At 39.8% G+C, this 27,787-nt stretch overlaps 1 protein-coding gene across 2 annotated transcripts; it reads left to right on the top strand.

Moving 5' to 3' along the window:
• On the top strand, positions 1-26,251 carry RAC1 (Rac family small GTPase 1). 2 transcript variants are annotated; one of them, XM_081297563.1, is made up of 7 exons: positions 1-384; positions 10,874-10,945; positions 13,474-13,591; positions 21,576-21,632; positions 23,153-23,215; positions 24,128-24,287; positions 24,615-26,251. In XM_081297563.1, exons 1-7 carry the CDS (start codon positions 350-352, stop codon positions 24,743-24,745), a joined length of 636 nt encoding a protein of 211 aa, XP_081153689.1. In that variant the 5' UTR covers positions 1-349; the 3' UTR covers positions 24,746-26,251. The 2 variants fall into 2 exon arrangements, with proteins under 2 accessions (XP_081153689.1, XP_081153690.1); XM_081297564.1 differs by lacking the exon at positions 21,576-21,632 and having other exon boundaries at positions 18-384.
• Positions 26,252-27,787: the final 1,536 nt, after the last annotated feature.

Genomic DNA, 27,787 nt, shown 5'->3' on the forward strand with positions numbered 1-27,787 from the left:
TTCCGAGCATTCCCGAGCGCTCCCGAAGCCCAGAGGAACCCCGGGAGCCGCGCGGGCGGGAGCGGCCCCGCCCGGAGCCTGGGAGCGGCGGCGCCGGCGCGCGGGGAGGGGAGGCCGGATGTGAGTGGAGCGGCCATTTCCTGTTTCTCTGCAGTTTTCCTCAGCTTTGGGTGGTGGCCGCTGCCAGGCTTTAGCTTCCAGTCCGCGGAGGGCGAGGCGGCGTGGACAGCGGCCCCGGCACCCCGCGCCCCGCCGTCCGTAGCCGCGCGTCAGCCCGCCCGCCGCTTTCCGCGCCCGCCGCTTCTCGTCTCAGCGCTCGGCCGCTGCCGCGGCCCCGCGAGCGGCCCAGATGCAGGCCATCAAGTGTGTGGTGGTGGGAGACGGGTGAGTGCCGGCGGGCCGGGGGCGGCGAGGTGGGCCAGGGAGGGCCGGGGGCGGCGAGGGCGGCGGGCTGGGCCCGGCTGCCGGGCTCGCGTGGCCGCCGCGGGCCTCGCGGGGCGCTGGCTCCCAGCCTCCCGGGCCGCGGCGCGGGCCTGGTTCCGGCGCTTCGGTGGGGGAGGGCTTGTGCGCTCCGGGCCGGAGGGAAAAGTGAACTCCACCCTCCACTTTCTTCCCGGGCGGACGCCGCCCGCCCTGGTTGGCACGAAGATTAGGCGGGCTTGGAGGTGGTTGTCCCTTTTCCCCGTGGAGGAAGGAGTTCTTTTTGGTTTCTTCCTTCATCTCTAACCCGGAGTTGGTCCTGTTGGATGCCTGTTTGCACGGGCCACTTTGGCGGCCTCCAAACTTACTTAGGACCACTAGGTTGCTTCTGATTGGCACCTCTCCACTTTAAGGGTTCTAAGATGATCCTTTTCGTGGAGAAACTTAATTGAGATGCTATCTGTGAGGAGCCCGATCTGATAAAGAAGGTTCTGAAAAGAGCCTGGTGTCATAAAGATTAAAAAAAAAACAGACCCAAACTTCCAAATGGACCTTCGTTTAATGCATTAGGTATGGCCGGAGCAGAACGGGCTCCGTGTGACTCTAGGCTTTTCTTTTCATTACTGTTCGTGGTGGTTACAGGCCCTTGAGGAAGACAAGACTTGTCTTATTCGTTTTTTCCCCCCCCCGTATAGAAACAAGAATCTCAGTGTAATCCGAGCAAAATTGCGCGTCTGAGCTTTGCTTGTGTAGGTTAGTGTTAACAAGGAAGCTCGGAGAATTACTAGCAGTTTCATGAAACTCAGAATGCAACTGGTACGTAGTGAAGTTGAGTAAAGTCGAAGGACAAGTTCTGGCATCCCGTTAATTTTTGGTTAATATTCTCCAAACTTAACTTTAGCATTGATTTTACTTTTATGCTTCTAAATGTATTTGTTGATTTTCAACTTATTTAGATGATTCTAGGTTGGACATTTGAAATTGTTTCTATAACTAATTGAGATGAAAGACAAACAACTGATATTTGTAAGATAACCAGTCTTTGGGATTTGCCCATTTGCTGGCTTCTATGTATATAACTAGAAATTGTAAGGTTCACTTAATTTGAATGTATCTGTGTCTTTCTTTAACTTTTTGAAAGAAAGCTTTACTCTGTCACTTGGAAAAGATGTTCAGTTTTATAGTGAATTATTTTAGATGAAGTTTTCTTCTTTTTGCATGTCATATAGTTATCTGAATTTCCTTTAAAAGTTAAAAATACTGAATCAGTAGTGGCATGGGATATATAAAAGTACTACATACTAGTTTTTTAAAAGTTAAATTGGCCAGTTGCAGTGGTGCAAGCCTGTAATCCCACTTAATCCCAGATACTTAGGAGGCTGCTGTAGCCCAGGCTGGCTTGGGCAATTTGGTGGGACACTGTCTCAAAAAGTGCTGTGGATGTAGCTCAGTGGTAAAGCCCTCCTGGGTTCAATCCCCAGTACCAAAAAATAAATAAAATAAAAAGTTGCTGCTAATTCAGTACTCAATCATAGTATGTGATGTTATTTGAAGAATTCCAAGACTAAAATCTAAGGAGAAACCTGGTGTGGTGGCACCCAGTGGTTCAGGAGGCTGAGGCAGGATAGCAGATTCAGAGCCAGCCTTAGCAACTTAGAGAGGCACTAAGCAATAATAAAAAGAGCTTAGGATGTAACTCAGTGGTTAAGTGCCTCCAGAGGCACTTCTATTCCTGGTATCCTCCCACCCCCCAAAAAATATATGTATGCACACAACAGTTACATTTAATTTAATTAATATGAGCAAGTCATGGACCTGTAATGTCTTGTTTTGGCTCCCCAGCTCCTGTTGCTAGGTATCAATCCAGGGCTTTGAATGTGTTAGGTAAGTGCTCTAACCACTGAGCAACACCTCCATCCCTGTATTAGCTTTTTTTTCTTTTTTTTAAAAAAAAATTTAGTTGTAGATGGACATGATATCTTTATTTTATTCGTTCGTTTTTATGTTGTGCTGAGGATTGAACCCAGTGCTCACCTATGCAAGATACGCCATCTGCCACTGAGCCACAACCTTAGCCCTAGCTTTTTAAAATATAGTCAGATACTTGTTGAATGCCCACTATGGGAACTATATCCTTCCTTAATCCCCACCCCACCACTTACTTATGGGGTAACCTTGACCATATCACTCATCCTGAAGAGATGCATCAAGGGAAAGGTAAATATTAAGAGCCTGATAGGTGCCTTACTCTTTGCTGAGTGCTTAGTAATCGCCAGTTATTGTTGTCATTGTTACTATTGCTCTTTTTATTACTGGAAGACTCTGAGGAAATATGTAGTTCCTGCTGTGCATAATGTTACAGCAACCTAGAGAGGCGGAGGTGGAGGATGGCAAGTTCAAGTCTAGCCTCAGCAACTTACCCAGACCCTGTCTCAAAATAAAAAAAAATAAAAGACCTGGCATGTAGCTCAGTGGTAGTAGAGTATTCCAAGAGACCCTCATACTGGACACCAGAAAGCCACAGTTCCTGGCTTTTTTTTTTTCAGTATGATTTTTAAGACTGCATTTGACATTTGGTATTGACTAGTGATACAGCTAAGTGATGTAAATGAAATGTGCCTTTACAGAAGAGTTTAAGCTGTATTACGTAAAGGGATAATATGTGGCAAACATTATTTTAGTGAAAAATCTAGGTACATATGTAATTTTCACACCAGAAACATTTTTCTGCTTTTAACCAAATATTCCTGATATTATAGTTTGAATTTTTTTTATTCAGAAATTGCTAATTATAAATATGGGCCTAAATTTCGTGGGGCTTAAAGGTACTTAATGTTGTAGAATTATAAACAATTAAAAATAATAAAAGCAATGAAGGCAAACTGATTGAGGTTTCACAAATTGCAAGCTTTCTTTTTTTAATATTTATTTTTTAGTTGTAGTTGTAGTTATTTTATTTATTTATTTTTATGTGGTACTGAGGATCAAACCCAGGGCCTTGCACGTGCTAGGCAAGCGCTTTATTGCTGAGCCACAACCCCAGCCCCAAGCTTTCTTATTTAAGGAATTATAAACTATGTTATAACCGTATTATAGTGAGAATCATTTAGCTTGTATTCTTTTTGTTTTTAAATTTTATTTATTTTTTTAGTTGTAGTTGGACATAATACCCTTATTTAATTAATTTATTTATTTATAAATTTTTTGATGGGGCTTTATTTTGTTCATTTATTTATATATGGTGCTGAGAATCAAACCCAGGCAAGCACTCTGCCACTGAGCCGCAAACCCAGCTCCAATACCTTTATTTTATTTATTTATTTTCATATGGTGCTGAGGATGTACGTGCTAGCTAAGTGCTCTACTGCTGAGCCACAACCCCAGCCCCTAGCTTGTATTCTTTTGGTATATAATTTCCTGTATAGCAGTAAATGGGCATTGGGTATAAAATATGAGATAGGATTTATTTTTTAAAGATAGTCTTTCCTGGCACTGGGGTTATAGTTCAGTGATAGAGCACTTGCCTCACACATGAGGCACTGGTTTCGATTCTCAGAACCACATAAAAATAAATAAAATAAATAAAGATATTGTGTTCATCTTAAAAATCTTTAAGAAAAAAAGGTAGTCTTTCCTGAATGTAGGACCTATAATTTTTATTTGAGGGGGACCTCTGCCCTAAGATTGATTGTCTCTTTACTTAGGTAAGACAGCATCTCACAACTGTTTTGAAATTTTTTAAATAAAAAATTTTTTTTGATTCTGGGGATAGTATATGCTTCACCACTGGGGTATACCCACAACCAAAACCAGTATTTAATAGTGTTGTTTTAACTTTGGTTGACTAGAAGGTGGAGGGTGAATGACTTGAAGACCTCATACAAAATGATTTTTGGTTGGACCAGTGATCTGTGCGCCACAGTGTCTGACTTAAGACATAGCTGCCTAGGTGTTTTTTTTTAGTTGAGTGTGATAAATGCCTCTTGTGACATCATCTTTATAAGAATGTGTGCCATTTAGTATTTCCATTGAACTGTGTGATAGCATGAAAAATGAATTTCAGTTCTTCATAAATTGTCTTGGTGTGTTTTGAGGTTTACTTTTTATCTTCTTTAGTTTTGACCTGTATTTGAATTCTCTGCACTGGCTTACAAGCTTAGATTTAATGTATGACTGATAATGGTTGGCAAAATTATATATAATAATATACATTTTTTTTTTTAAATACAGGACTAGGGATACAGGATACAGATACTAGTATGCCTGAAGCCCTGGGTTCAATTCCCAGCAATGTGGGGGTGTGGAATGGCAGTACTAGTAAAAGTTTGGGATTGGGTTAAGTGGAGGAGTATCAGGAAGCCATTTTTAGAAACCTTCAATCTGTCATAATCTTCTGTCTTTTGCATTAGTCATTTAATATCTTAGTGCTTCCTACTTTTTCACCTCTGTATCACAGATAGCTCTGTCTTCTGATTGTAGTCTTCCTAGAGGGAGATGTTTTTTATCAGGAGTCTTGTTATCAGTGTAGTTATCACATGTCATCAGAAGGAACATGTTTCCACCAACAGGTTAATATGAAAAATTTCAAGCATACAGAAAAATTGAGTATAGTCAACACCCGTATTCTCACCACTATAATCTGTAGTCAGTATTTTACTCTATTTGCTTTATCACATATCATCCCACTAACAGGGGATTTAATAGAGGAGTTGAAGGAGAATGGAGTGGTATGCAGTTAAGATATGTATTTTTGAACTCTGTATCTTGAGCTCACTCATATCTGCTATACCATAGTTGGACTTGATTCTAGAAGGGTGGACTGGGAAAAAATCTGCTTCACACTTCAGTATTCATTCTCTCTCTCTCTTTTTTTTTCCTTTTCAGAGACACAACTGTTTATTTAGGAAAGTAGAGATATTTAAGGGATAATGTAGGCTGTGTCAAGAGTGAGAAGTTTTTGAGATAAAGCAAGAAATACACATTCAGGAGAGAATGTGGGCCTTCTCCAGAGGAAAAGAGCCCATAATTCAACAATTCATATGTAGTGTCTTCAGCCTTGAGTGTTTGAGAAACTTTAAACAGAATCTTAATTTGTGTGTGTGTGTGTGTGCGCTCGCGCTGTGCTGGATATTGAACTGGGGTCTCACACATGCTAGGCAAGTACTGTCCCATTGAGCTATATCTCCAGCCCTGGAATCTTAATTTTTTAGGGAGCCTCTAATGGTGATGATGGCTAGCTTTCTGTTTTTGTTTGGTTTTGGCTAGCTTTCTGTTCATTTGCTGTGATATTCACTGTTGGAAATAGAACTTAAGATTTCAGATTGGGTTTTGTGTTTTTGTAACACTGAACTACTCTCTCTTTTAATATTAGTTGTCAATGTGCCTTTCTTTAAATTTATATGTGGTGCTGAGAATCGAACCCAGTGCCTCACACATACTAGGCAAGTGCTCTACCACAGAGCTACAACCCCAGCTCTGACCTACTCTTTTTAAAAATAATTTTTTTTGTAGATGAACATAATACCTTTATTTATTTTTATATGGTGCTGAGGATTAAACCCAGTGCCTCACACTTTCAAGGCAAGTGCTTTACTACCGAGTCACAACCTCAACCCCTGAACTACTCTTACTAGTTCATATTTTTTTCCTGTACATATTCTCTTTAAGCATTTGTTACAGAATCCCCATACCTTATTTCTCACTGTAAATTGAGGCTGAGGCAGAAGGATCTTGAATTCAAAGCCACCCTTAGCAACTAAGTGGGAGTGTAAACAACTTAGTGAGATCCTGTCTCTAAATAAAATATTAAAAGGGCTGGTTATGTGGCTCAGTGGTTGAGTGACCCTGGATTCATTCTCCAATAAAAACAAAACAAAACAAAACTGTGTTTTTATTTATTTATTTATTTATTTTTTAATATTTATTTTTTAGTTTTCGGCGGATACAACATCTTTGTATGTGGTGCTGAGGATCGAACCCGGGCCGCACACATGCCAGGCAAGCGCGCTACCGCTTGAGCCACATCCCAGCCCCAAAACTGTGTTTTTAGATGACATTGCATGCTCTTTGTTTTGGTTTACATTTGTCCTTGGAAGAATGTTTTTTCTTTCCTATGATCAGTTTATCTTAAAAAGCAGAGCAGAAAATTATTTATGCTTCCTAGATCCCTTAAAAATTTTTTTTTACTTATAGATGGACAAAATATCTTTATTTTTATGTTGTGCTGAGGATCAAACCCAGTTATCTCAGACATGCTAGGCGAGTGCTCTACCTCTGAGCCATAACCTCAGCCCCCCCCTTTCATTTTTATTTTTTTAATGTGAGGAAATTGCCAGTGTTTCGTAATTATTGATTTTATGTGCTTTTAAGTTGTGGTTTATAGATTGCAAGAAATAATAAGGTTTGCAGAAAAAAAAAAAGTAAAACATTCTCTTAATGGGAAAGTGAAGAACCTAACAGAATGTACGTTATTGGCTTTAGTCAAATACAGGTTTAAAAAATTGTAATGTTGTGAACTTGGAGAAATCCAATATAGAACTGACATGAGGGGCTGGGGATGTGGCTCAAGCGGTAGCGCGCTCGCCTGGCATGCGTGTGGCCCGGGTTCGATCCTCAGCACCACATTCAAACAAAGATGTTGTGTCCGCCGAGAACTAAAAAATAAATATTAAAAAAAAAAAAAGAACTGACATGAGCTTTCTCCCTGCAGGCCAATCCAGGTTCATTTTCTAGAGTGATGACATCTTTCAAAGATTAAAAAGAGGTTTAACTGAGCAGTTAAATATATAAAACTGGAAATTCCAAAGCAAAACTTCCAGAAATTCTACAAGAGCCTGTCCACACTGTGATCCAACATGGCTGACATTCTTCATGAATTTATGTTCAAGTTGTTTTGCCAAGTGCAGACGTTGACTCTGACCTCTAGAGTTGATTTATATATGTTTATATATATATACACACACACACATATTTAGTTGTAGTTGGACAGAATACCTTTATTTTATTTATTTATTTTTATGTGACACTGAGGATTGAACCCAGCGCCTCACATGTGCTAGGCGAGCGTTCTACTTCTGAGTCACAACTCCAGCCTCTGATTTATATTTTTATATATATACAAGGAATGAATAAATAAAATTTTTAATTTTTTTGTTCTTAATAATTAAAAAAAGGTGGGGCATGTACTTATTTTAAAAATCAGAATTCCACAATTTAATCTTTTTCGTAAAGATTTATAGATTAGTGTCTCCGGAGACTGAGGCAGGAGGATGAGAGTTCAAAGCTAGCCTCAGCAAAAACAAGGCACTAAGCAACTCAGTGAGTCCCTGTCTCACTTTGTAAAATACAAAATAGGGCTGGGGATGTGGCTCAGTGGTTGAGTGCCCCTGAGTTCAATTTCCGGTAACCGCCCCCCCCCCCCAAAAAAAAAAAGAACATAGATTTGTAGCCAATAATGATTGATAGTAAATTATCAGCCAGTATCAGATTATGCCAATATCTTTTTTCTTTTTTGGTACTGGGGATTGAATCCAGGAGTGCTTTACCACTGAGCTACAATCCCAATCCTTTTTATTACTATTTTAAGACAGGGTCTCAAATCGTCCTGCCTCAGTATCTTTAGTGACTGGGATTACAGGCCTGCACCAGTGTGTTCAGCAAGATATTTTATCTTAAAACATTTATAGTTGCTTGTCTTAGACATTAAGTAAAAAGAATTGTTATCGTTTTCTACACAACATTTGTCATTTTGAAAAAGGGTTTATTTATCCTGGCCTTAGACTCCACTTTCTTTCTCAACTACCACATCTAAACCATGGCCAAACCATGATTGTTCTGCTTTGTGTCTAAGTAGCTCATGAAACAGCCCGTTTATTTTCACCCTACTGTCCCTCTCTGTGGTCCAGACTACCACTGGAACACAGCAGCAGCTTCCTTATTTTCCTACCTCATGTCACACCTTCCTCAGTCCTCTTTCCACAGTGTATTTGGATATTTCTTGGAAAATCGAATGCATTCTTGGCAATTTACCTTCTCTGGCTTGTAGGCAGGATCAATCCCACATCTCTTCTTAAGGAGATGACACCTCTTCAGATTTTCCTCTACCACTGCCCCCATATTTCTTGTTAAGTTATGCTGGGCTTCGTTCAACTCTGGGCCTCCCCATCTGCTGTTGCTTTGTTTGCCCATTCTGTCTCCATTCCTCATAAGTTTTTAGCATACATTGCAGCCTTCTCTGTCTACCCCGAAGACAAGGTTAGATTTTTTTCTGTGCATTCCCAGATTAGGTTAGATTTTTTTGCTGTGCATTTCCAGAGCATCTTTACTAATATCATACTGATGATGATGATGATTATTTATTTGTTTGGACTCCAGGGATTGAACCCAGGGCTTTGTATATGCTAGGCAAGCACTCTACCACTGAGCCTCATACCCAGCCTCATACCAGTACTTCTGTATAATGATTGTGTTCTTCATTTTTTAGTTTAATAAGTGCACATACTCTGTGAGGCCTTGTTCAATGAAATATCTTCGGTGCCTAATATACTTCTTATAGTACACACTTGCTATAAATTAAAACTGAATTTATGCTCACAGTAGTTTGCTGAATGAGTTGGTAGTTTTGCATCTGTTTGATAAACACAAAAACTGAAGCATATAAAGAAAGTTGGAACTTGCCAAAAGATTGGAACCACTTAGTGATAGTTGGTTCTGGATCTCAAACGCAGGCTTCTGACTCTAAATCTTTTGACTCTTGCTTATACAGGTTCATTTTGAAAGTCTAAGCCTTTTACAAAATGTATGTCCAATGACTCATTTCTATTTAGGAAACCTTAGAAGTTGGAAGTTACCTTCTGATGATGTAATGTTTGATTGTGAGATCTTTGGGGTGGAGAATTCCAACTTTTGTTAAGCCCTTAATAATGTTAGGAGTAAAACAAGTACTGGCAAGATTGAATGAGCGTGTAATCTGCCCTTGTTGAGACATTTTCACTTTAAAACTTTAGAGTGTGAGGGAAAAATAGGAAAGCACTAAACTTTCTTTATGGTGAATCCATTTATGGCATTTGGGATTGAACAATAAAAAACTTTTAAACCAATACCATAGTGAACTCTTATCATCTTAACTTTGGTAAACCAACAGAAAACAGCAAGAAACTGGGCTCACTATAGAGGGCATTTGGTGAATTGAGCCCTTAGAAAGCCCTGAAGAAGTCAACCTATGAATGCTGTAAAACTCCAACCATGCCCCTGCACAGTGGTGCAGTGACCCTAATTTATTTTTGTCCATTGATTGGTTTGTACTGGGGATTGAACACAAGGCCTTGCACATTCTACACAAGTGTTCTATCACTGATTACATACCTAGCCCTTTGTAAATTTTATTTTGAGACAGGGTCTTGCTAAGTTGCCCAGACTGGCCTCCAACTTGGGAGCCTCTTGAGTAACTGAGATTATATGTGTGCTACTACACCTGGGCTAGGAATCTTAATTTTTATTATTATTATTATTTTTTAATATTTATTTTTTAGTTTTTGGCGGACACAACATCTTTGTTTGTATGTGGTGCTGAGGATCGAACCCAGGCCACACGCATGCCAGGCGAGCGTGCTACCGCTTGAGCCACATCCCTGGCCCCAGGAATCTTAATTTTTAGAAATATTCTCTTGAAAAACATTTCAGGTGGTTGGGAGACTGAATCACCACTTTGACTTTTGCCTGATGGTTTACTGGTAATATTGATCCAGTCTGTACCCATTACCAGTTGTACAGGTGGCTCTTTTGCCCTGAATATTTATTTCTACATGGTTCTCTTTTACTTTCTCTTTGTAACTGTTTGGGACGTTTACACTATCATCTCTGAGCTATTAATTAATATGTGTAGACTGTATTGTTAGACCCTGTTTTTAAAAGCTCATGACGTGGCAAATGCATACAGATAAATTAATGTGAGAACATTTATGTAAGGTGGTTTTTAACTAAAAGCTCTGGAGAAGAGTCAAAACTGAGGGAAGCCTTTAGGAAGTGGGTGGGAGTTTGAGCTGTGTCCCTGAGGGATGACAAAATAAGTTAGTTCTTACAGAAATAACTGCATGTATGTTGCAGGGGCAAGCTATGTTTGCATTAGTATTAGTGAACTAATACATTGAGTATAGAACTTAAAACTTCTTGTATGAAAGGCTTGTTCACAGAAGATGTTCACAGAAGAAACTTTTTTTAAATTTTAAAATGTTCTTCCTTTTGTAACTTCCTTTTGTAATTTGTACAAACAACTGTACAAATATTGACTATTGGTGCTAATACCACATAACCTTAATAGAACTAGATGGATCCATAGTCTTACCTTTTTGAAAAAATGCTGGTTTGTTTGGATTTCTAGAAATTATTTTAACAGAACAAAGAAAACTATAATTATGTTCATGTCAACTAAGCAATCTTATTTTTCTCCTTTTAGAGCTGTAGGTAAAACTTGCCTACTGATCAGTTATACAACCAATGCATTTCCTGGAGAGTATATCCCCACTGTGTAAGTATCTTCAGTTATACTTGTATTGTCTGATATGTTTTTTTTCTGATTTTTTTCCCATTTGTTGTTAACCCTATCTTAATGCTTGTATATGTGGATATAATTTGTTTTCCTCTCAAACATTGTCTGGGATTTAATTGTAAGTATTTTGGACTTTTATGAAATACCTGGTCAGTTAATATAGTTTTCTCACATGATGGAGCAAACACAGCCTTGCTTTTCTAATTTTTAGATACTCAAGAAAACAAAGTTAAATTTTAGTGTGAGATATAGCACTTGGTAGTAATATAAAGAAATCTAGAGCTAGTCAAAAGGAAGCTGACCAGAGATTGGTCAGAGAACAATTCTTGTGAATGTAAGAGTTTTGGATAAATTTGGCTCTATGGGAAGTGAAACGTGAAGTATTCCATTAGATTTTAATTGGCTTTTTCTGACAAGTCATCCATCAGTTGGTTCTAGGTCATTGTTAAGTTACAGGCTTCACAGTTGAAACCAGGTAGGATAGAAATGGCCATTGGGCTGCATCTTCCCCAAGGGCAGCAGAATTGGGTGGAGAAGGAAAAGGGCTTTTTTGTTTTCAGTTGTAGTTGGACACAGTACCTCTATTTTATTTTTATGTGGTGCTGAGGAATAAACCCAGCACCCCGCACATGCTAGGTAAACTCTCTACTGATGAACCACAACCCCAGCTCCAGCAAAATGCTTTTTTGATGTTGGGTTACCAGGGAGTTTTAAGTAGCCAAGCTTCACTGTGGCCCAGTGAGTCTTGTGCATCCCAGTGAAGGCAGAGACACTGTGGAGAGGAATGGCTTTAAGTCCCGCCCTGCTCAAGCACAGCACACTGCTTAGGTGCTCTATGAAAGTGCCATTGAACATTTTAAAGTATGTAAATGGTAACACTCTGTCCTAGTTGTCTTGTATTTATGGTGGGAATTTACTTTATCTATGCATATAGATAGAGCTTAAATCCCTAATGATTATTGATTTTGAAGTACTATACCTGATTATACCACTGGTCACTTTTTTTTTTTTTTTTAAAGAAAGAGGGAGAGAGAGAGAGAGAGAATTTTAATGTTTATTTTTTTTAGTATTTGGCGGACACAACATCTTTTGTCTGTATGTGGTGCTGAGGATCGAACCCGGGCCGCACGCATGCCAGGCGAGCGCGCTACCGCTTGAGCCACATCCCCAGCCCTGGTCACTTTTTTTTTTTTGCCTCGATGCAAGAATATTATCTAGTATTTTTTTTTTTTTTTGTAGGCTTTTTTTGGCTAATGTTTTTAATTAATTTTTGGTATAGTATGAGGCAAGCATCTGATTTTCCACCCATGCCAGTGGGGGAAAATACAATACTGCTTATTGAATATTTATTGAATAATCTGTCCTTTCCTCATGGAAGTAGAATTACCACATTCATTTAACCTACTTTGCTACCAATAGGGGCCATGGGCACCTCCCAAACCTTTTCTTTATAAAAACAAGTTAGGTCATTAAATTCTGTAAATTATATCGGGAGCTTGCTTAGATCTCGACTTTGCTCTTCTTTCAGTATAGTAAGAGGCATGAAGTATTAAAAGCATATAAAAAGTAAATCCTTGACTTTTATAAACTAATAATGTATTAGGGTATTTGTCTTGGCTTAAATTGCAAAGCTTGAAAAAAATCATAAAGCCCTTATTTTTGTTTTAATTAGCTATGATATCAGTAGCACTTTTTAAATATCTGTCAGCCTATAAGCCTTTTTTCTCTGTTGCCTTTTCCTATAGTAACTAATTTGTGTATAGTAGCTTTAAGTTATTTTAAACATTGATGTGATCAGGTGTGCTCATTTTGAAAACATGGGTGGCTTCTAAAGTCAGGTATGTCTTGTTACCACTGTACTTTGGTTGTAGGCATGGATGACCAGGACTGTACCAAGTATCACTCCATATACTCAGATGTGAGGGCTGGAAACACTTGTTGAAAATTATAAGACACATACATGAAAAACCCCACATGTGGGATTTGAAGGAGGAACTAATTCCACTTTTTTCCTGGGGAAAAAAGTCTTAAACTTTCTGTTTATTTTATTTTATTTTTTAAATTTATTTTTTAGTTTTAGGTGGACACAATATTTTTATTTTACATTTAGGTGGTGCTAAGGATTGAATCCAGTGCCTCGTGCATGCTAGGCGAGCACTCTACCACTGAGCCACAACCCCAGCCCCAACTTTTTGTTTATTAAGGCAAAGATTTTTTATTGCTGACAGAAATTTGTTTCACTTAAATTTAGTAGTTTGTCCTTTGTTTCTCAGGCAGTTTTCTTTTTCACGTGTGTGTTTAGTTGGTTCCTCATACATTTCAGCCAGCCTGCCTGCCATTCTCTCTCAGAGCTCTTTCTCCTTTTGCCTTTGTGGTCATTTCCTGGCCTGGCAGTATCCAGGTCCATTTGCTGCCTTTTAGCAAACCTTCTATGAGATGTGAGGTGCTGCTGGGACAGTGACTTTGATCCTTTGTCTGTGACTAACCACTTTTATCTCATTCTACAGTTTTGACAACTATTCTGCCAATGTTATGGTAGATGGGAAACCTGTGAATCTGGGCTTATGGGATACAGCTGGACAAGAAGATTATGACAGATTGCGCCCCCTCTCCTATCCACAAACAGTAAGGACTAAACTGAATTTTAATGTTTTATTCTTGAATGTGTTATTAATGCATATCTATGGTTTGCTTATTTTGCTGTGATTTGGGTATATTGAGTAATAGCACTCAATATAAATTGGTTCCCTACATGCAATTCAGATTTTTACTTTTTGAGCATTACCAGTTATTTAGCCTTGTGAATTCTACATTCTTTTTTTTTTTTTTTTTTTTTAAATATACAATTTTTTTTTTTTTAAAGAGAGAGAGAGAGTGAGAGAGAGAGAATTTTTAATATTTATTTTTTAGTTCTCGGCGGACACAACATCTTTGTTGGTATGTGGTGCTGAGGATCGAACCCGGGCCGCACGCATGCCAGGCGAGCGCGCTACCGCTTGAGCCACATCCCCAGCCCCGCATTCTACATTCTTTCATTTAATTTTATTAGGCTTTTTTTTAGCTAAAGGTTTTATCTTTAATTTATAATTCATTTTTGGTATAGTATAGGCAAGCATCAGACTCTCCTCCAAGTGGGGGTAAAATATAATACTATTTATTGAATAATCTGTCCTCTCCTCATGGAAGCAGAATTACCATATTTATTAAACTTCCCCCACTCATAATAAAACTGGTAATGTTTTTATTGTCACAAACCAGTTTTTAATAGCAGTTAATTTGAAGATGATTTGCTTTGGGACAGTTTTTCACTACAGTATCAAATTAAGTAGTTAAGATTAAAGTCTCTTTAACCACATTAATAATTAATCAGGGCTTAATAATTTTTTTCTTATAAAATATATAATTCTTTGACTTTAGACCTAAATCTTTTCCATGTAGATTGAGGTTTTATTTTTATAAAATGGGTCTGCTGTGCCAATCAGAAAAAAATTTGTTTTGCCTCTCTATAAAACAACTAAAAGATTAAAAAGTGAATTAGAACAGAAGCTGACAAGAACAGTGGGTACTTAAAGAGGAAGCAGAGCAAATTCCTTGGGTTCAGATCCTGCTTTTCCACTTCCTAGCTGCTGTGTGACTTTGGACAGTGTCTTCTCTAGTTTTTGCCTCTTTGTTTCTTGAGTCAAGAGAGTTAATACATGTAATGTACATAGAAAATTCTTAGCATATTGCACACACTCTAGTGTTAACTGCTATTTGGATTCCTCTTCATTCTTATTGATACAATTTGATCAGTCTAGAGGCTCATTAGGTGAAAGTTGTGTTTTGGTGAGTGTCATTTTCTGTTAATGTGCTAGATGGGATCAGGAAGAGCTTAGAGAATGATCATATTTGAGCCCTGATTGGTAGGCCCTGGTGGTAGGGTAGCCTTAATTGACTTAATCATTACTTTTCTTTCTTTCTTTTTTTTTTAATTGAGTGTTATGTATTTAAAAAAATTTTTTTAGTTGTGGGTGGACACAATACCTTTATTTTATTTATTTATTTTTATGTGGTGCTGAGGGTCGAACCCAGTGCCTCACATATGCTACTGCTGAGCTACAACCCCAGCCCAACCATTATCTTCTTAGATCTTGTTTTTTAAAACAAACTTCCTGTTTAGTGATAGTTTTAAGATCTTGAATACAGCCTTTTCCCTCTAACCAACAGTCTCATGCATTTTGTTTCTAGCTGGAAGTATTGCCAAATACAGTCTAAACTATGTAGTTTTTGCACATTATACTTTAGCTGAATTTTAGTTAACAGTGCTAAATATAGTGTGGGATGTTTCAGTTGGGTGGTTTCTCAGTTAAATCTATAACTAAAAATTAAATGTGATTTAAGTATTAAAAATCAGCCCATAAACATAAAATGGTTCAAAATCTTAAATATCTTGAAAACTATTCTGTAATCAGTGAGTGTTGAATCATTCCTTTTTTTGGGGGGGGTGTTGAACTCAGGGACACTCAACCACTGAGCCACATCCCCAGCCCTTTTTTGTACAACCACTGAGCCACATCCCCAGCCCTTTTTTGTATTTTATTTAGAGACAGGGTCTCACTGAGTTGTTGAGGGCCTTGCTAAGTTGCTGAGGCTGCTTTGAACTTGTGATCCTCTTGCCTCAGCCTTCAGAGCTGCTGGGATTAGCGTGCACCACTGCGCCTGGCAAATCATTCCAAATTTTAAGTGGATTTAAAAACAGTGACTGGTAGAATAGGAATATCAACCCCTAGATAATCTGGAAGAGTGTGGCATCATTTCTGAGAAATGAGAGCCACCCCACTGTGACTCAGGGGATATAGGATAGGGCAAGGCCATTTTCTCTGAGGGAGTCACTCATAGCAAGTCAAAGGTGACTTGGCAAGAGTCCCATTCTGCTGAGGAGCACAGATAAGGGGAACTCTCAGATTGAAGAAAGCTATGTTGTTATGTTAGAGGCCTGAAATCAAAGGGGGTGTTGCCCTGACGGGGCTTAAGACTAAACTTTATAGGTCTTGACTATGTACATCAGTGGACTGTTTTCCTATAAAGCACTTGAGTAGGAAAAAAGGAATAAGACAGGGTTCTTGCTCTCAAGTAACTTTCAGAAAAGACCCATAAACTGACTGCTATGTAATACATCATGTGCCAGAATTGAGGAGGGTGAGTGGGGGTGCTTAAGGAGCACCTGACTAGCAGTTAAAGATATGCTTGTTTCAACTCCTTTTTGCAAGGGAATGATCTTGGGAGCTCAGGGGCAGGCCCAAATGGTTCGGTACCAGGGCCCAGATGTCTCATTACTTTGAATCACTTTTTACCAAGAGGATTTGGCCTGGGAGTTTCAGGATGGCACCTTGGTGTCTTGTTGGTAATGGGGAAACCTCTCAACCTAAGTGTTGAATGGAACTCTCTGATTTTGGCTCTTTGGACCACAGGGCTTTTTATGTGGCTTACCCAAGACTTCTCAAACCCATTCCTGAAGGGCCAGGTTGAAGATTTCTTATTTAGGCCATGCAAAAAAGAGATATTATGCTTTTCATGTTATTTAAAGTTGGCATCTTCTCTGTTGTATAGTTCTATATAACTAAATCTTGTCTAAACCATTAATTTCTACTTTGTTCTCCAAAAGATAGTGAGCAGCTAGTCATCATTTTCAGTTGAAGTTACCCTTCAAATTATTTTTTCCAAATTAAATAATCCTAAGGGCTTTTCTATCCTTCAATAAGTTACCTATATTTTTTTTTGCAAGTTCTGCATGCTCATATAGGTAGATCAAAGTAATGCTCAAATCCAACATCTTGTATTTCACTGTGTGGACTTAGTGACAGGAGTAGGAACATGAGTGGTGTGTCAGCATCATAAGGCTTATGCCCTGTGGGTGTCTGATCCAGCTGATGTACCCTGTTTGCTGAGATGGTAGGCCTCTGTTTAGGTCAGCCCGCCCCTCACCTTGTTTTTTTTTTTTTTTTGCTGGGAATAGAACACATGATTTACCACTGAGATATATCCCCCATATCCTGTTCCCACCCCACCATTTTGAGACAGGGTCTCAACAAAGTCTGGATGAACTTGTGATTCTCCTGTCTCAGCTTTTTGAGTCACTGGGGTTATAAGTATGTGCCACCACACCTGCTTGAAGGTTTTAACCCATTAAGTCCCAAGTTTTCAATTCTGCAAACATAATAAATATTTACACATTTTTTCAAAATTGCCCAAGTAGTATATTTTTTGCTTAGTTTAAGGTCTTTTTTTTTTCCTTTTGACTTTTTATTACTCAAGCTTCAGTTTTTAATTATTACTTTTTAAAAATGTAGGTTTCTGACACTGCTTGTCCGTTCAACATAGCGGTTTTCTGTCCCTTAATAAGGAAAGCATGCTTGATCCTGTCATGGGCATATTTAGCAAGCGTGGACCCACTGTAGGCCTTGCTGATGTATGATTTTTTGTTTTAGATATCTCGTAGGTCTCACAGCACATACCCTTGAAATCTGCCTGGGCACACAGCACGTGCAGATTTTGATGCTTTCCCAACCTTCTTTGTATAAAGGTAAACGATTCTAATACCAGGGGTTTGGGACAGCCTAGTTTTGTTAGAGGCTGTATTATAGGAGAAGCCTACAAAAGTATGTCAGATTCATTCTGAGTCTGTCTTTGGAAGGACTGCCAAGATTGAGGAGTTTTTGAAGCTTAAAGTAGGGGACTTGCTCACCACCAGCCTTCCTCTTTCTCCCCTTACCAATCCTCATGCCAATTCAAAGAACTATTTGGTTTAAGTTTTTGTAGGTGGTCCACATCTGGAATGAAATTAGAATAATTCTCATTTGCCCTTAGAAGAATCCTCAAGAGTTCTGTGTTGAAAGAATAAGTCTATTGATTTTTATTTGAAGCAAAGAAGTGAATTAAAAGCATTGTGGTAAACACTGGAAATGTTAACTTTTGTCTCTAAGGAGCAACCTCACCAAATCCACAGTGGGGCTTGGAATTGAGTCTTACTTTGAACCTCATTGTTCATTTCGGTAATACAAGTCTAAATCCAAACTACACACAGAACTAGGAGGAAGACAGGAACACAGCTCTGCACAGGAGCTTTTAGTGTTCAGTGTTAGAATTGTCAGCTCTCAACTCTGGCTGTGTCCTGGAAAAACCCTCAAGTCTGGTCTATTAGGCATGTTTCACAGGCAGGTATGCAGGCTTCTGCAGGACTTGTCTGTAAGAACTTGCATGCAGCTCTTTGAAGAAGTGCCTGTTGCTGATGTATGCCAGTGACAGCACATGAGCAGGCCTTTATGTTAGGGGACACTTGCTAACATTTCCAGCTGCATGGGAATGTGTTAAATTCTGGTGTGTGCTCTAGAGGTAGAAGGAACACCTCTGTGGCACCGTAGTGGGTTAATAGTGGGTTAGACTGCTGCAACATTGGATAAAAGAAAAACCATGCTTTATATAGCTGGGAATTTTTTTGGGGGGGGGGTAGGTTACAGGGATTAACGAAGGGTGCTTAACCACTGAGCCACATCCTCATCCATATATATATATATATATGTGTGTGTGTGTGTGTGTATATATTTATTTTAGTTGTAGTTGGACACAATACCTTTATTTCACTTATTTATTTTTATGTGGTTCTGAGAATCGAACCCAGGCTCTCGCATGTGAGGTGAGCACTCTACTGCTGAGCCACAACCCTAGTTCCCCCCTTTTTAAAAAAAAAAAATTTAATATTTATTTTTTAGTTTTTGGCAGACACAACATCTTTGTTTGTATGTGGTGCTGAGGATCGAACCCAGGCCGCACACATGCCAGGCGAGCGCACTACCACTTGAGCCATATCCCCAGCCCTAGTCCCCTTTTTTATATTTTATTTTGAGACAGGGTCTTGCTCAGTTACTTAGGGCCTTGCCGACTTGCTGAGGCTGGCTTTGAGGTTGGAATTCTCCTGCTGCAGCCACCCGAGCTGCTGGGATTACAGGTGTGTATCACCATGCCTGGTTTAGCTGGGAAATTTTGATTTTTTTCAAAAGGCCTCAGCCTTCATTAGTTGGGTCAGTGTCCTTCGGCTACAGGTCATTAGGAACACACTTATAGTTAAGCAGAATTGGGTTTGTTACTTTTTGCCATGAAAGAGAAATACCTGGAAACTGGGGTGAGATTTGCTCTTGTGCTGTATGGTTGGGGGAGTGGTAGGGCTCAAAAAGGAAGTTGTTGTTTGTGGATGCATACCATCAGGAGCAAAGGGTAATTCTGCATTGGTATATTTTGATCATCTAGTTGGTGGGGAGATGAAGCAAAACTAAAGCTGTGGTGGAAGTATGTAACTCATTTACTAGGAGCGGTGGATGTTTAGCAGTTTTGTAGTTTGCAGTGATTCTTTTGACTTGTCTGCACTTAGACAAGATTATAAGTTTGTCTTTTTCTTTACTTTTGGTCTCATTTCATTGTGGTCACATGGGGCCTTGTCTGATATTGGTGTTCTGAGAAATTATTACATTCAACAGGCCCACTGTGACAAAGCTGTTGGCACCAGGCTACTTCCCAGGTGTTGGGCTGCTTCTTTTTTTTTTTTTTCTGGGGCTTATTTTCTTAGAGGTTCCACAGTGATGACACATGTCCAGCTTTTTTTAGTTCTGCCTTTTCTCTGTCATGTATGTATATCCTGGTCCTTTCTTTGCACATAAAATGCCTGTATTAACAAAAAGAAAATTTCACACACTTGTAATCCTAGCTAATCAGGAGGCTGAGGTAGGATGATTGCAAGTTCGAGGACAGCTTGGGCTAATTAGTGATTCCTTGTCTCTAAATAAAGCACCCATAGGCTCAGTCCTCAGTACTAAGTTGAGGGCAGGGCAGAATTCCAAGACTGAAGGGAAAAGAGAATAAAATGAAAGAAACAATACTGCTTTTGGAGTAGTGAGATTTCAGCCATGCAGATGTCTGCCCAGTCACATTCTACCAAGACCAGCCCATCAGTGTGGACTGTACTGTAGACAGGCAGAGGAGCAGCTGGTGGAATTGTTTCTGTCTGTACTTTTGACCAGTGAGGAAGGGAAGTGGCTTGTGATAGGAGACTAATAAAGACATGGAAGACTTGCCACTTTCTTAAAAGACACGTTGGGCATCTGGTATAGTTGGAAACATCATAGTGATCTGAGGAAAGTATTAGTGTTCAAGTCACAGGAAAGATAGGCCAGGACTAGAGGTGTTCTAACAGCCACTTGACTTGTGAAGAAGGAAAGTGAGAGACCTTGAAAGAGCCAGGTATTCCTAAGGAGTGCTTGCTGATGGTTCAAGGACAGGGAAGAACAGAGAGCCAGGTTGACCAGCACAACCTCACATGCCATGGTGTTAGGAAAGTAGAGTTGGAAGGAATAGGTGGTAGAAAGTAAGTGTCAGAAGCACCAGACATGTTTTCTGAAAGCTATATTTAGGCTGGGGGAAGAAAAAGCAACAAGGAAGGAACAGGCAGATGGTGCAGTGTTCACATAGGAGGGGAACTGGAACTGCTTGGCTCCTGTTGTGCATGTCCCTTATCTATCAAAAAAGATGTCTTAAAAACTGAAAAGGGTACAACAAATGTGATTAGATGGTATTTTGAGTCTGTTTTTTGTGTGTGACTGATCTCAGCAAGTGTGGATCACAATGAATATTTGGCCCCTCATCAATTCCTTCAGAGGACAAATCTTTAAAAACAGCCCAAACATTAAATCAGGAGGGTTAGGGGAAACAAATATTATCTTTGAATTATAAATTAGAGAATCTTGAGATGAAATTAGAATAATTCTCATTTGCCCTTAGAAGAATCCTCAAGAGTTCTGTGTTGAAAGAATAAGTCTATTGATTTTTATTTGAAGCAAAGAAGTGAATTAAAAGCATTGTGGTAAACACTGGAAATGTTAACTTTTGTCTCTAAGGAGCAACCTCACCAAATCCACAGTGGGGCTTGGAATTGAGTCTTACTTTGAACCTCATTGTTCATTTCGGTAATACAAGTCTAAATCCAAACTACACACAGAACTAGGAGGAAGACAGGAACACAGCTCTGCACAGGAGCTTTTAGTGTTCAGTGTTAGAATTGTCAGCTCTCAACTCTGGCTGTGTCCTGGAAAAACCCTCAAGTCTGGTCTATTAGGCATGTTTCACAGGCAGGTATGCAGGCTTCTGCAGGACTTGTCTGTAAGAACTTGCATGCAGCTCTTTGAAGAAGTGCCTGTTGCTGATGTATGCCAGTGACAGCACATGAGCAGGCCTTTATGTTAGGGGACACTTGCTAACATTTCCAGCTGCATGGGAATGTGTTAAATTCTGGTGTGTGCTCCACAGTAGAAGGAACACCTTTGTGGCATCCCAGTTGTTTTGTCTGACTTGACCATTGTTGAACTGCACTGATGGAATGAAACCTTTGGCCATGTTTCATTGAATGATTCAGTGGTGTTTGGCATCAAAGATGTCTTAGGTTATTAAATGCTTTTGGATCCCTCAGGAGGGTTGAGCTGAAATTCTGATAAAGAATAAATAACAGGTTATGTTGATTTTTTTTTTTTTTTTAATTTTTCTTCAGTTTGTACTGAACTCAAACAAAGTTCTCATACGTTACTAGGTTGGAGACACGTATGGTAAGGATATAACGTCCAGGGGCAAAGACAAGCCGATTGCCGTATGTAAGACTTTCAATCGACTTAAGCCTCAAGCTTTATCTCTTCTCTCATTTCACTTAGTTTTCCTAGGAATTCTTATTGAACCTCAAGTTCCTTGAGTGTTTTGTTTGTAATTCACTCAAGGTGGGGTTTTGCTTGATGAAAAAAGCTCTCATTGGAGCGTGACAGGTCACCTACCAGCTTGATTGAAGCAGTTTCTGAACTGCTTGCTTCCCTCCTTCCAAGTGCAAGGAAGGGTTTGTGAGAGGGCCCCTTCTGGGCTGATTAGAGGAGGTGGTGTGAGAATCCACCTGGGAGCTCACAGGGGTGGCTTCATGTTGAGCCTGGGCAGGACTAACCTTGCTGCCAGAGCATTCTCTCTTTGCTGTGTTGTCCTGTGTGGTGGGCTGTCTGGGTGGCTGTGCGGCACTGGTGAGCTAACCCACTCATGCTTTGAGATGGTTGCAATCAACTTGGATGCTGGGGTGCCCTGGTGATTCTTGGACAAGCTTGTGCATGAGCCAGTATTTAAACAATGTTATTCATAAAAAAGCTGTTGTATGGGATGTTTCTTTCCTTTTCAGGTACAAGATAACCAGCTGGATGGTTTAAAGTGCTAGCTTGGGAATTGTATGCATTTCAAAAGCAGCATAATTGCGTTTTTCTAGGGATATGTTTTATAATCCTAGCATTTTAGAAACTCTTGGGCATTTTTTATACAGGTAAATATTTGAATTTTACATTATGTGCAGTATTAGATGGGAAGAAAAAGTCAAATATTTTCTGTTTAAACAGCAATTCTCTTCAAGTATTTACTCTGCGCTGCTTTTCCTTTGCATCTCTATTTAGCAACAGCTGCCCTGGGGGCAAGTTCTCCAGAGGCCCTAATTGTGCTTGAGAGTCTGTGACTGTATCTAGGTGGTTCTCAGCTAGGAAGATGCTACTTCCACACTTAAATTACCCTTTGTTGGAGAGTGAAGGGTGGGGACAGCAAATAAGCCAGCCACTATTTTGTGGCCAGGGACTGTGACAGCAGTTTAATTGGAACTCAGTGATAATCTAAAAATGTTTGTACTTAACCTGCAATTAGAAAACTTAATGAAAAGCATATTGTTTGTAGCTAATGTTTTTAAAATTGACTCTGCTTTTGGGAAACTGAGAGATCATATTTTACAGAAGTATTGGAAGAGCACTACTGTACTTTTTTTGCCTGTTTATAACAGATAATTAGGTCTCCAGTTGAGAGTTAGGAAAAGAGGCCCCCTGGGGGTCTGATTTGATGCTTTCCCAGCCTCCAACAGCTTTCAGTATTTTCCTTCTCCCTTCCTTTCTCATAATTCACTAGTTGCTTGATGTGCTGGTTCTGATTTGGGAGTCTGACAGACTGGTGGGGTGAGTGGGGGGAGCTGGCCTCTGACATCAGCTGCTGGTACCAGTAAGCACCGCACCCAATGACTCATTCCCAGCAGCCTTTAGGAAGCAAATCACCTTCCTCATTTTAAGGTTGTTTTCTGAATGCTTTCCTGTTTCCTTTTTATAGGATGTTTTCTTAATTTGCTTTTCCCTTGTGAGTCCTGCATCATTTGAAAATGTCCGTGCAAAGGTAAGTAGGATTTTGTTTTGTTTTTTCTTTTGGTATTGAGGATTGAATCCAGGGGTGCTTTACTACTAAATTTACCTCCCTAACCCTTTAGTTTTTAAATTTTGAGACAGGATCTCACTAAGTTGCTATGGCTGGTGTCCAACTTGTAATCCTCATGCCTCAGTCTCCTGAGCAGCTAGGATTATAGGCATGTAATGCTTATTTCTTTTAAATATTGGAAGGAACAATAAAAAATATCATTTAGTGCTATGAATTTTCAGTTATTCAAATTGGTCTTAGTGATATTTCTTGGGAACTTTATCAGGTTTATTATTATTATTATTTCTTTGTGGTGCTGGGGATTGAACCCAGGGCTTCGTGCATGTGAGACAAGCACTAACCAACTGAGTTATATCCTTAGTCCCGTAATCAGTTTTTAAGCAATGCCTTTAGGATATAGATTTCTAAAGCTTCAGGTCTCATTCAGAGAATAAAGAACATCTTTGGAGTCAGTCTAATGACCATTTCTTTTTGCTTGATCTTTGTCAATGTAGTCAAACAGGAGGGAGAGAGACCTTTTTGTTGTAATAATCAGGGACATTTTCAGGGTGGGCAATGGTGGCAGAGCCAGAGTACTCCACTAGGTAGTTTGTGTATTTTTATCCCTGAACAGGTGATGAATTTTCTGAGATAATCCTAAGAATTGGATGTTTTCCCCCAAATAAAGTGATTTCCTCTGATTTTTTCCTTAATCCCAGGAGTCCTGGCTTGCTAGGATTATTTCTTATAGTTCTTTCAGGCTGAGCTGGAAGGTGCGAAGGACAGGCAGCAGCTGAAGTGGGGTGGTTGGCACAGTTTTGCACCTTAATTGTAATTTAGGTCAAGGTCATCTGTGGAAGAGAATGGTACAGACTTTGTTCTTTTCACATCTAGTGGTATCCGGAAGTGCGACACCATTGTCCCAACACTCCTATCATCCTAGTGGGAACTAAACTTGATCTTAGGGATGATAAAGACACAATTGAGAAACTGAAGGAGAAGAAGCTGACTCCGATCACCTATCCACAAGGGTTAGCCATGGCTAAGGAGATTGGTATGAAATCCTGCATTTTCCTACCTGATCTGCATGTCTTTTACTCTAGTGAGAGGCTGAGGTTCAGTCTGGGGAAGTAGAGAGAATGTATTTTTCCTGCTTAGGGTTGGCTTACTTTTGGGGAACCAGCAAGGCCCTTCTAGGCCTTAGTGTTAGTTAGCCCTTGGGAGGTGGAGGTGGGGTTAGAGTTGGCTCTGCAGTGCCATGTCACATCAGCAGAAGAAGGTGCAGGGTTCCAGGGGAGCAGCCTTTTGCTGCTGTCCTGATCAGGAGAGTCGTGTCGTGCCATGCTGAGTGTACATTGCTGTGTGGCTGTGTGTCTCGTAGGTGCTGTAAAATACCTGGAGTGCTCAGCACTCACACAGCGAGGCCTCAAGACAGTGTTTGATGAAGCTATCCGAGCAGTTCTCTGCCCACCTCCTGTCAAGAAGAGGAAGAGAAAATGCCTGCTGTTGTAAATGTCCAAGTCCCTCGTTCTTGATCCTTCCCCTTGGAACCTTTGTATGCTTTGCTCAAAAACAGTGGAGCCTTCGCACTCAATGCCAAGTTTTTGTTAAAGATTAATTTTTCCATAAAACCATTTTGAACCAATCAGTAATTTTAAGGGTTTGTTTTAAGTGTATGAGTTCAAACTCACATTCTATTAAAATTTAGCCCTAAAGTGACAAGCCTTCTTAAAGCCTTATTTTTCAAAAGCCCCTATTCTTGCTCAGATTAAGAGTTGCCAAAATACCTTCTGAACTAAGTTGCGTTGTGCTGAGAACACTGAGCACTAAACTGTTGGGAGACCTTTGTCTAAGAAGACTGCGCTTCTGAAGTCAGGAGGTGCAGACGCTTTCCGAGTAGTTTGAGATCGTGTGAAGCAGCACAGCCTCCTTAATGAAATGTTGCCGTTTAATGCATCAGTAACTTATCAGCCCATGTTCACCACGTAACTGTACTGTATGTTGTAATGAAATGAGTATAACTCGGCTCTTTGGATAAGTTTCTGATTTCATGGTGAGGTTTTTTTTTTTTTTTTTTTTTTTTTAATCGACTAGCTTTTGCAGAGACTTTGAACAGAACTCTCATTCACGTGTTTCCTCTAATGAAGTATTCTGTTCCTAGTCGTGGGTGTGCTGGGTGGAGTGTGTGAAACACGACGTGATCAAAGGATGAAGACAGTATTTTGACTAAATATAAGTAGAGATTAATTTACACTACATTGTACACAGAATAATTCAACTGAATAAAAAGTGTCACGGGTAAAGATTTTTAAAGATTAATTTCTGTCAAATGCAGTAGATGAAGAAAGGTCGGTATTAAGTGTCTTTTCTTAAGCTTTTCCATTTTCCTATACTTGCCATCCCTCCCGGAATTGGGCATTTAATTCACTTTTGAACGGCCATTCCCATAGTTGCTAACTTAGTGCTTTTCTTATAGAACCCCTTCTTAATGAGCAATATGCCTCCTAATTGTACTATAAATCTTTCTGATAATGCATTAGTTTTTTTGTAGGTTAGTAAAAGTGCATTCCTGTTTTCATGTTACTTTATTCAAAGCTAATAAGTGCTTTCCTTAGGTGTAAAAATCATGTGTTGCAGCTTTACAGTTTTTAAAATATTTTAGATATTCTTCAACTATGAACCTTCTTAACATCACCGTCTTGCCAGATTACCAACACTGTCACGTGACTAATACTGACCCTGTTTACCTCACACACACACGGACACACGCTTCCTGTTGTGGCTTTGCCTAATGATGTTCCTTTGGGTCTGTGAGGTTCTGTAAACTGTGCAAGTGCTAACAATGTTCTGTACAACTTAAACTCGCTGGCAAGAACACAATGTTGGACCTTTCAACCACTAGAACAAAATTTTTTAAATTGACAGTTGCAGAATTGTGGAGTGTTTTTACATTGATCTTTTGCTAATGCAATTAGCAGTATGTTTTGCATGTATGACTTAATAAATTCTTGAATCATATGACTTCATGCCCTTCATGCCCTTCATGCCCTCTAGAGGTAATACTCCAGGTTATTTTTGTAGTGCTGGGCACTGAACCTAAAGCCCTGTTTGCAAATGCTGTACCAATTGAAAATTTGATATTTACTACACACCTAAATTTATGCTTTTCCTGTTTGTTGAATCTTTCAGATATACTCCCATGGTGAAAGACTTGAGGCTTTCTCTCCTGACTGCAACCCTCCTCCTCAAACACTTCCCATTCTTGAAATACTGATTTTTTTTTAAGCATCCATGTGATTATTGCTATATAGACTAACTACTTCTATTTTTCCCTTGTAGTAACTCTTTTCTCCCTTCTTTTCCTACATTTTTGGTTTTCTTTGGGATGTTTAATTTGGTTTTCTGTGTACTTATTTTTTGGGGGTAGGGTCCTGGGGATTGAACTCAGAGCCACATTCCCAATCCTATTTTGTATTCAATTAGAGATGGGATCTTACTGAGTTGCTCAGTGCTTTGCCGTTGCTGAGGCTGGCTTTGAACTCAAGATCCTCCTGTCTCAGCCTCCTGAGCCTCCGGGATTACAGGTGTGGGCCAACACACCCAGCTTCTGGGTACTCACTGAAAGTTCAACAGTCAGAATCCATCTGTTGTCTGAGTCTCAAGATTTTCCTAAGTCTCAAAATCATTCGATGACATCCACCTCTTATATGTTGATCTTTTATTTCCTTCATCCTGATGAATAACTTCTCCAAGAGATTCCTGAGAACATGGGGGAAGGGAAAGTGTGTATTTTTGAGCCTTTACATCTTTGAAAATAGCCATTCTACTGTGATACTCATGGCCTGTTCTAAAATTTTAGATTGATAATTTATCTCATGCTTTCAGTTCAGATGTTCTTTAACTCTTCACTGTTTAGCTCTTTAGGTCAGTTTTGTGATGACAGCACTCTCTGGCCCCAGCTTCAGCTTGGGGTTTTTTGGACCTTCAGCCTATGTATTCTTTGTCACTTCTGTTCTTGTTCCTCATTGGTAAGGGAGCATGTGGTGGCACTAGGGCAGCAAGTCAGTTCTCACCATCTGCCCCCAGGAAGTGTAGAAACTTGTGTTTTGAGGCAAACCTGGCAGCACATGGCTGAGACAGCTAGGGGCCTACCTGAGCAAGGTCTCCAGAGGTCAGATTTGTCTGGCGTGTTCTCCCCAATTGTCCAGGGAGTACAGTGAGAAATGCTGAGGAAGGTCATTCCCTTTCCTCAACTGCTGATGCACAGACCCCACCCTCTGCCCAAGAGCAAAGGGCCAGACCAGATTTTTCCTCCCCCTCAGACCCTTTGGACCGAGCTGTTTTCACATCTGCTCAGTTCCTAGGAACCTGGGTGGTGAGCCAGCTAGCTCATCTTTCCTACTTGGGAATCTTTTTTTTTTTTTTTGGTACCAGGGACTGAACCCATGGGTGCTTAATCTCTGAACCACATCCCCAGCCTTTTTTATTTAGAGACAGGGTCCAAGTTGCTTAGGGTTTCACTTGCTGATGCTGGCTTTGAACTCGAAATCCTGC

This window comes from Spermophilus citellus, assembly GCF_964194105.1.
Source record: "Spermophilus citellus genome assembly, chromosome: 6".
Classification (NCBI taxonomy): Eukaryota; Metazoa; Chordata; class Mammalia; order Rodentia; family Sciuridae; genus Spermophilus; species Spermophilus citellus.